Source organism: Pimephales promelas, chromosome 9, assembly GCF_988280905.1.
Source record: "Pimephales promelas chromosome 9, fPimPro1.hap1.1, whole genome shotgun sequence".
Taxonomy (NCBI): Eukaryota; Metazoa; Chordata; class Actinopteri; order Cypriniformes; family Leuciscidae; genus Pimephales; species Pimephales promelas.
In genome coordinates, this window is record NC_142777.1 from 32480301 (window position 1) to 32490764 (window position 10464).

General features: G+C 35.1%; 1 protein-coding gene across 1 annotated transcript; it reads right to left on the minus strand.

Annotated features, from left to right (window-relative positions):
- Nucleotides 1-135: 135 nt before the first annotated feature.
- Nucleotides 136-10219, minus strand: ube2d2l (ubiquitin-conjugating enzyme E2D 2 (UBC4/5 homolog, yeast), like). Its single transcript, XM_039648868.2, has 7 exons — nt 9873-10219; nt 4525-4588; nt 4402-4433; nt 4167-4244; nt 2894-2999; nt 2694-2787; nt 136-464 (listed from the first exon to the last, which is right to left on the minus strand). Exons 1-7 carry the CDS (start codon nt 9894-9896, stop codon nt 419-421), a joined length of 444 nt encoding a protein of 147 aa, XP_039504802.1. The 5' UTR covers nt 9897-10219; the 3' UTR covers nt 136-418.
- Between the last annotated feature and the right edge of the window lie 245 nt (nt 10220-10464).

A 10464-nucleotide genomic window follows, 5' to 3' on the forward strand; every position in this document is an offset into this window, starting at 1 on the left:
AGAAAGATCGACTTTTTGAGGTACGCTGGCACCTGCAGAATCGTTGTTTCTTTTTCTGAAATAGCACCTCTAGCCAGTGGCGTGAGTCAGAAGCGTTCACCTTACTTATGTTTTTTTTCTTATCTCAATAAAAAAAGGTCTGAGCTCGTAGTTAAAACATGCTTCTTTGACACGAGCATTTTTCTGAACATAAAAGTTGGTGATCTTTGCAATACTGTGGTCTTTTTTTCTTTTTTACAGCATGTGAATGAAGGTTGAAAGGGGGTAAAAAACAAAAAATAAACAAAACAAAAAAACAAGCAGAACTGATATTGTCTGAATACAAGGGGAACTGTCGATTCATTGAGGGGACGAAAAAAAAAAGTTGTTCAATTCTTTTTCCAGCTAAACTGCAGATTGGTCTGATGTTCCTCGGGTATCACATGGCGTACTTTTGAGTCCATTCCCGAGCTATTCTGTTGTACCTGTGCAAGAGAAAGAAAGAGAGATGAAGTGTGGCATTGGTGCAGAGGCACTGTCACACATGCTGGGTAAGCAGACCGTCTGCCAACTCGGCACTGGCCAACACAAACACACAGAGTTCAGAAACAGCTCAAGGTCGAACACAGTGGCATCTTCTCCATGTGTACACTGCGACTCTAAGCTTTACTTATACTAGTATTTACTTTGATGCTAGTCAGCCTGAACGGTTTACCTCAACCAAACGTTTTGTTATCAGACCTATGATAAAACCAGACATATTTAGATCGGATTTTTGTAGGCATGACCTTTGAAAGTTAAACCATGTACATTTAAAACACAACTGGCTGGTTTGTGTGAAAACTGCTTCATTTTTCATATAAATAGCCTAATTTATCATTTATTTCCACAAGTCATGAAAATGAATTAAATCACAATCAAAATAATAATTCAGAAATTATTCTGGAAAAACAGATTTCAGAAAACATTAACATTAATTAAAATTGATATATACACGCACACACAATGTAATATATATATATATATATATATATATATATATATATATATTAATATATTTGGGCTGTGCAAAAATTAATTGCGATTAATCGCATCCAAAATAAAAGTCTGTGTTTACATAATATATTTGTGTGTGCTGTATATAATTATTTTGTATATATAAATACACACACATGCATGTATACATTTAAGAAAATGTGTTATTCATATATAAAATATTTATATTTATATAATATAGATTATGTATTTATAAATATATACAGAATTTAAGCGCAAATAATTCTTAAATGTATACATGCATGTGTGTGTATTTATATATACAAAATAATTATATACAGCACACACAAATATATTATTTAAACACAGACTTTTATTTTGGATGCGATTAATCGCAATTAACTTTTGCACAGCCCTAATATATATATATATTACAAATCAATCAAATTTATTTGCAAACATTTACCATGCATATTGTTAATTTCAGTAGGAAGAAAAATTACTTTTCAAAAACTAAAAAGACATTTTCAACAGCCATATACTACCATTCAAAAGTTTGGGGTTTGAATTCTCTTGTGCTTACCAAGGCTGCACTTATTTGATGAAAAATTCAGTAAACACTGTAATATTTTGAACTATTACTATAATTTAAGACAGTGTTTTTGCAAACTTTTTTCTGCCATTCCCTACTTTGAAGGTAGGGAAGGGTTCGTGCCCCACCTGTCCCCATGCAATCACCCCCAACACAATTCTGCAACACGGTGACGTCCAGAGATTAGTAAGCCTTTTTCATGCTCGCACAAAAACACTCTCCCACGATACCTTGCTCACCTTAACCCCTATAACATGGCATATTTCTCTGTCCATTCCCTGGCTAGTTTATTATACCTGAAAGGAGACATCAAACTATTCACACAACCTTAAAGTAGGTCTGTGAATGATGATACACTTAGCTTGAGATGATACACGATATTGGTTCCACAAGAACAAGACTTGAACAAGAATAAAAGACTGGAAAAAAAGTAACAAAATGCTAAATAATGCAGGTGCATTTTGTAACGGTTTAACTAATCATCTTTTATAAACACCAGAGGGTTGTGGTGGAAATACCGAGGTTTCAAAAATTTTAGCTTGATAGTAGAGTTGGTGAAAACGACTTAATGTTAATATTTCGTCTCGTCGACAGTAACGAATTACATTACGTGAATAATGTAAAATATATTTAAAAATAAATAAATAGTAAAATTAGACAAAAGTTTATTATTTTGCATCCCTGATTATCTCTCAGTTCTTCACCAGTTATCATAAAACAGCTGTACTTACATCATATCTCGCACTATGACCGTTAACTGAAGCGGTGCTTCGCACTCAGACGCTTTTGTGAACATAAAGCCCACCTACTTTGATTTGATTTGTCATCTCAAACAATTTGACATAGACGAGGGGTGTTGGACCACTGAGGCAGCTCATATCTTTGCAGCACCAAAGTAGAGTTGATATTAGGCAATTATTTAACAACCTTTATTATATACACTTCAGAAGGGGTTTTGCCACAAATTCAATTCCGTCATCCTGATATCGTGAGATTTTCACCTCGACGAGAAATATCGCGATACCTTGTGGTAAGATCTTGTAAGACCCCTACCTAAAAGGCATCTCTATGATTTACATCAGCTAAAGAACAAACAGCCTGGATTTATTTAAACAAATACACTTACTTTTCATTGTCTGTTTTATAGATACGTGCTATCTCTGGCACTAATGGATCATCTGGGTTTGGATCACATAACAGTGAGCAGATGGACAATAGAACTGCAACAGAAAGAAGAGAGAGGTGCATCAGTGCATATATTGGCTATCCAATCAAATGACTCTTAAGAAAAAGGATTTTGTTCCCTGTTTATTTTAATGAACTCACCTTTAGAGATAGTTAACGCAGGAGACCACTGTGACCTTAGAATATCCAAACAGATGCTGCCATTACTGTTAATATTTGGGTGATAAATTCTTGTGGTGAAAGCAACCTGCAAATTAGAGGGTGAAACAGACGGTCAGAACGCACACATATCAATCCAACCTTACTGTAGATCTCTAGAATTGCAGCAGGAACCTGATTATGTGCAAAATACTGATAAAGACAGACTCAGACTGCAGGAGTTTTGAAATCCTAACCGATAGTGAAATATGGTTGCATCACGCACAAAAGGAGACTTTTTGCAGATTCTTCTGAAATCTCAAACCCACACACACTACAAGATTTAAAAATCATGGTGCATCACATGGTGCTTTAGCACCCCACGTGGTCCCACTTTATATTAAGTGGCTTTAAGTACTATGTACTTACATTGAAAAATAAGTATAATGTACTTATTGTGCTCATGTTGTATTGTAAAACATTTTTGCTGCTATTGAGGGTGAGGTTAGGGACAGGTGTGGTGGTATGGGTAGATTTAAGGATAGGTTAAAGTGTAAGGGATGGGTCAGCTGTGTAATTACAGATGTAATTACATAAATTAGTCACAGCTGTAATTACATGCTTGTATTTTTAAAATATAAGTACAATGTAAAAACATGCATGTACACAATAAATCCATTGTATCAAATGATTCGTTTCAATGTAAGTACATGGTACTTAAAGCCACTTAATATAAAGTGGGAGTGATCTCACAGGGAAGAGGATGTAAACAAAATGGATACTGTGTTGTGGAAACATGCTGTAGATATTATATGAGGAGACATTATAAAAGGCAGTTGTGTTGTTGCCACATTTCGACCAGCCGTTCCTCCATCTCTGTTGTCCACCGAACTCTCACAGCTGTTTGTTGTTAAAAGTCTCGGCGCTTCTCTCCTCTTAAGTACTGACATAATCATAGTAATAATCATCCCGATTTAAAATCCTGAATATCAAACATGTTTAATATTGTCGTCGGGGCAGCCCGATGTGTCCGCGAGCAGATCAGGAGGTTTGAGATTTGATCTGTAAATGCCTCACATTACCAGATAAACAGGGCCGAACCTTGGAACCGACTGATGAATGTCAGGTGGTGTAATTCAGCCATAAATCGGCTTGAAACTCCTGAAGTCTGAGCCTTAAGCGCCAAAAAACACATTAAAAACTTGACAATCTTATTAAAATGTACTTTTTACAGACAGATTAAACCTAAAATGTTGTTTAAATACTTGATTCTTGCCTTAGGTGGTTTGAAAGGGTAGTCTGTAGGAAAATGAATGGTCAAGAAAAACACACCGCCTTGATAAGGACTGTCATTCTGTGAAGAAAAAGAAAAAAAAAACAACAGTGTTACACGATTTTTCTTTGACTCCTTTAGTGAATTCAGTGTTATAACAGTCCAGACACTGCATGCAAATAAATGTCACAATCCATCATTAACATGCATATGCAAATAAGGACATATATCCACTTACAGGTCCCATAATTGTTGCTTGCCAGTGAAACACTGCAAATAAAGAGCAAGAAACGTCTCATTAAGGTGAGCTCTGTGATGTGCTCGGATAGAGAAAATGAAAACAAACAGCAAAATCACTCACAGTCATCTCCAACCGGCCCTGCTGAGCACTGCGCTGGCGGGTCCCGGCCCAGATCGGTCAGTTCCTAAAGACAGAGAGGATTTATTTTCTTCTTAATTCTGAGTATCCCATCAACTATGACATCTTTTATCCATCAATACAGTTTCCATACATTTCTTCATTCTTGAGGTAAAACAGCAAAATGAAAAATACTTTTTCCATTGTACTCCCATGTTTAATGGGACTGGGATGATAAAAAATTAAAAAAAGCTAATTTTATATAAATATATACAAATTATCGATATAATTATATAAAGCTAGTTGACTTAGCTTAGCTAAGATAACATTTTCTGTGACGTGCTACTGTATACTGAATCTTTTGTGTACAATTTTCTTATTCTTTCATGGAACGTGTCAAAAAATGGTCTATTACACCATCATGGAAAATCATTTTGAATAACCAATAACCTACTTGGTTTGAAGCAATTAAGCAATAATACAAGACAAGGTCTGTGCAAACAATCAGTCATCACAGTGGGTGTGTCAAGGAAGTTGCACAGCTGGTTCATAATGTTGTTATGTATAATAATTTACAGTAGTTTTTACAGCAAGAGTCTTATCCACTATCAGGACAAGTAAGACAGACACCAGTTATAATGTACCATGCTCTGATTGATCGTCTCTTTTAATGTACTGGATAAGCAATCGGGTTTTGATTCAAAGTACATTCTCAGTCATTGTGTCAGTTATCTGGTTCTACTATAATTCACATTTAGCCATTTAAAAAAGCTGAAATCTAGACTTCAGTCATTTCCTTTTAATCCAGATGCATTTCTCTTCCAGACAGATAACACGTAATTAATGAACTGTTATACGCTCTTCTGTCCCCAAGGCCCAAACTGTTGACCCAGGAGAACAATCAGAGACTCATGTGTCATAATAAGATAGGAACAGTGGACATATTATCCTCTAATTTCACATGCTCTCACCCCTCACTGATACTGACATCTTTCTCAAATCTTGAAAAACAGGCAGGAAATGACAGTCCTGATGTCTTCTTAATGTAACTTAACAAAGAATATCAGAAGTTGCAAAATGTTCTTTTGGTTTCCTAACAATCACCTAAAACACAAACACCCGCAAGTTCAGCAAAAAAAAATAAAATAAAAATAATCAAAGGATCACTTGTCAGACTCAGAATGTGACATATGTACTAGTATAATGTGATTCACCAAGTACATTCCAATCAACCAATCAGATGTGAGGGACAAGTTTACAGTTTATGTCAAGTTTAGGATTGCAACCTGGGTTATGCTTCTACATCAGTGTTATTCTCCTATATTTCCCTCTGATTTTATGGATAAGTAATGGGTTAGGTTTAGGAGTAGGGATAGGGATAGGCTTAGGACTATATTTTTGGACCATGTCTTGGCAAAAATCACAGTGACCAGACTTTATGGCCTGAAATTAAAGAAATCGAAATCGTTAGTATAAAGTCAAACCAATTGAAGTTCTTTCGCCTATTCTATAAATGATACAGTGTTTGATCCCGATATTGGAACCCTCTACAGTAAAAGCTGGTCTAATGGCTAGTTCACACTGCCGGCTGCCCCAATAAACATTTCAAACAGTCTGCAGTTGGTCCTTAGATTTAAAATGTTGGGAAACGAAACTCAAGTTCACACACACACACACACACACACACACACACACACACACACACACACACACACTCTCTCAACAAACATCATCTTATTTTTTTCTTTTTTACACTTTTACTTGTACTATTTTGAGAAAGGTTTTAAAGAATACTATCACTCTCAAAGTAACTTATAAAATGTGCTTATAAAAATACATTTTATAATATTTAAAAGATTTATATTTATTTTAAAGTTAATCCCGGAAAAATATTAATCAAAGGAATACATTACATTTTAAATTATGTTAAAATATAAAACATCTATTTTAAATTTGAATATTTCACAATATCTTCTGTATTTTTGATGCAAACAATGCATTATTTTAATAATGATAAAAAAATAATAAATGCATATTAGCATCATGTAGATTATATTATTGTCAATTGTTTTAGTTATAATTTATTATTATTGCATCAAAAACAAATATATACAAAAAGAATTGTAAAAATCATGTTAAGATTGTCATAGGCCTAAATAAACCAATATTGTCCAATCAACTCGCTACAATATCAGCACTTGATCAAGGTCTTCAGGTAGCACGGATTTCACTGTTTCTGCTTTGGCTAGATTTCTAGGTGAAATAGGGTGGTCTATAGGCCTAGCTTTGGAATAGAATAACCTAGTTTTTATGATCCATCACGATGCTGTGAACATCTCGGCATCCGTGCATAAAAAAAGAACCAATTTTTTAAAAATCGAATTAAATTGGCCTATAATTAAAGCCTACATATTATTGTGCCGTTTTATTTGAAATAAAGTACTCTTATGTTTATAAAAAAATGTGTATACTTATGTCCTTTCGGTTTTTATGAAAAGAACATGCATGAATATGAAAATAAAGTGCAGGATGTGCTTGATGTCAAACAGAGTCAGAGATAAACACGCTACGAAAAAGAATTTCATGTGTTACATAAGAGCGCTCACAAAAATACGCTTCTCAGACAGCATACGATCCTGAATTCTGGAATATTTGCCCTAGAATGGTCAGAATCAGATACAGATAGTAGACAGATAGTATAGTTTGATTTCAAAATATCTGCCTTGGCGAGTACTCACAAAAGCATTGCCGGTTATGTTTTAAGTGAAACAAAACAGTTGAGGGGAATCTGTTGCGTAACATCATATTAAATCTGTGCATTTAGGTCTTATTATAAACCTGCTGCTCATTACTGTTAATCAAGCACCAAAAGAAAAGAGGGAATCGCTCATTGCTCTTGACTGAATAACTTTCATAGCTTTAATAATAATCCATTTATTTGTAATTAATAGACTAAAGACTATGCAGTGATTTAAAAAATCTGATTATAATATTTCTGTATTATGTCTTTCCTTAATCCTTCTCCTAAATAGATGTAAAAATGAAAAAAAGTCATTTAATTTGTTTCTTATATTGTAAGAAATAACTATATTGTCATTATTAATACAGTAATTATTAATAACAAAATTGGAGGATAATAATTGAATCCTGGCAATCCAGTCTTCCGATCTCTGGCCACACCTAGGCATTTAGACAACAAGGAAATAACTACCGTTCTAGATCTTTCGGTCTCTCTTCAGGAGAAAATACAGTGACATGCCTCTATATAAACCACTTCTGAGAAAATGGCAAGTTTCTGAGAATTCATGAATGCGAAGTGCTGGCAACCCTCTGGCAGTGCTTGCCTGTGCATGTGAACATGTGACCATACAGGAAGTAGAGGTCAGAGCCTTCTTTGATGATGAGAATGTCTAAGATGGAAACATCAAAACAAATACAGGTAGACTCACTGTTTAGTCATAATACTGTCGACAGGTTGCACATCTCTAAATACAAAACCAGTTGGCGAACATACAAATGCCTATGAGAACATCAGTTGCTCAGACCTGAACGATTATGGGTAAAAATTAAAACCACAGACTGATATTATTTTTTAACCGGTATCATACCACCTCACATTATTGTCCTCCTACAACCAATTTTAAGAACCAAATTTTGTTCTACTTTTTGACAATAAAATGAATCAGACTGCAACAATTAAAAAGGCCTATACATTAAAAACAGTATTATTAATTATAATATAAAATAAGAATATAATAAGAAAATGTATTCCAAATTTAAAAAGAAAAATTGTATAATTCAGTTGTATTAAATTGTTGGAAATCTGTGCTGCGAGAAGCAAAATAATCAAACAATATGGATCTGAGATTCACTTAGATCCATCTCTGAGGTACTAATGAGGAACTTAAACAGTCTAAACTAGAAACTAAACAGTCAGTCACAAGCCACACGAGAAAAACAAAGTTGACAGAGTTAAATCAAGGCCATTCTGTCTGTGTAGATATAGCATTTCAGCCTATTGTTAATTGACAGACAAATGCCAAATCAACAAAAATTGTCATCCTTAAAGCTGCCTGGATGACATGTGGAGGAAGCCTTTACAGTCAATGTACGACACCAATTCAGCCAACCAATATAGGACAGTGTGAATATCAGCACTAACAGTAGCAGCTATTTTTACGTCTGCATACTTCAGATGAGGGTGTGGGGAATAAACCAGCCCTCCCACTTGAGATACGTCTACACGTTGCTGGTATTTTCAACTAGTCGTCTGTGTGGCCACTTGGTATTTGCTGTTCCAAAATGATCAGCTCATCTTTCAATGTCAGCCATTCTTTTCATTTCCCTATTAAACAACAAAAAAGACCTGAAAACTGATTGATATGGGTACAACAAGCCACAGAAAGTTGGACAAACTCAGTATTTGGCCATCTGCCTGCAAACAATCTGCTGTGTCAGTCTAATTCATAGAAGCTCTCAAAGTCAGCGAAACAGGTGAAAATTATCCTTTCGCCAAGTTCAACAACTATTGTGCAACTACTTCATGCTGGTATGGGCCGGATATATCTGATTGGAGTATTATGTGCTCATAGAAGCTTTCCAGGAAGCACTTCTAGCAATGACGCAAAGTTTTTGTTGCGTTTACCAAAATAAAATAACATCACTATTAAAAGAGATAAGAACAATCTTATCTTAATAGGCTTATATGCCCATAGGATTTACTCAAAATCAGTAATGCAAATCCTTGTCCCAACCAGAACTTTTGTGGCTGAGATGATTCATAAATAGCATTCACCTGAACCAACACCATGAGTAAAAACATGAGAACTCCCATATGGTTGAATTCACCTGGATGTGACTCACAGAGGAAACACATCCACATAAACCCCCCTCATCCACCACCTAAAATCTGATTCCAGTATTTCCACTGTTTTTAACTAGTAATATGAGGAATGTCATATAGTTATTTTAACTTTAACTATTACAATGTGGCACCTGTCTTTATGGGTATTAGCCTAAATGTAATGAATTAACAAATTGATAGATAGATAGATAGATAGATAGATAGATAGATAGATAGATAGATAGATAGATAGATAGATAGATAGATAGATAGATAGATAGATAGATAGATAGGCATTCCTTTGAGGCAAGTTAACAATAAACAACAACATAATACTATACATAATACTAAATAATACTACTAACATGAAAACAGCCTACTAGCCAAGCCTGTGCTATCCTCATAGCATTGTTAACATAGGCTATACCTTTCTATAAAATATCCAGCGAAAAACCAAAGGGTTTGGGCAGTGAATTTAAAATTATTAACATAAAATATAATATTTTACCTTGTGAATTCGTTTTAATGCCATTCTGTGGGTGTACTGGGCTCCCGAGGCCGAGGAAAGAGGAAATATCCGGCTAGCTGCGGTTAGCTGTGCTCGCTAGCCAGACACTAAAGATCCAACAGAAACCAGAAAAGACCGAAAAGGAAACGAAGAAAATAAGCCTCTAAAATGGACCAACGGAATCCCAGCAGTTCGAGCGATTATAATCCTGACTAAAATGAAAGTTATATTCAGTATGAACGTGAAGGCCTGTATATCAATACTGAATACTTGTATAGGTATGTGTGTGTCTCCACCTCCTCTCTCTCTCTCTCTCTCTCTCTCTCTCTCTCTCTCTCTCTCTCTCTCTCTCTCTCTCTCTCTCTCTCTCTCTCTCTCTCTCTCTCTACAAAATGTCCTCTTTCTCACTCCCTCTATCTCTCCTGACGTCTACGCACAGCATCGGTTTGCGGAAATGTTGTGTTAAATCCTGGAAGCAGTGAATAGAGAGGAAAAGGCATTACGAAACAGTCTTACAAAATATGAGGATTTGTGTCAGGGTTATTTCTTTTTAGTGGTTGTGTCTCAAAACCAAGTGCCTACTGACAGCAAG

Coding starts and splice junctions, on each gene's coding strand:
- ube2d2l (XM_039648868.2), bottom strand. CDS start 9,896: ATGGCATTAAAACGAATTCACAAG. Junction 4,589..9,872: donor CATTAAAACGAATTCACAAG/GTAAAATATTAT, acceptor CTCTGTCTTTAG/GAACTGACCGATCTGGGCCG. Junction 465..2,693: donor TATAAAACAGACAATGAAAA/GTAAGTGTATTT, acceptor TCTCTTGCACAG/GTACAACAGAATAGCTCGGG.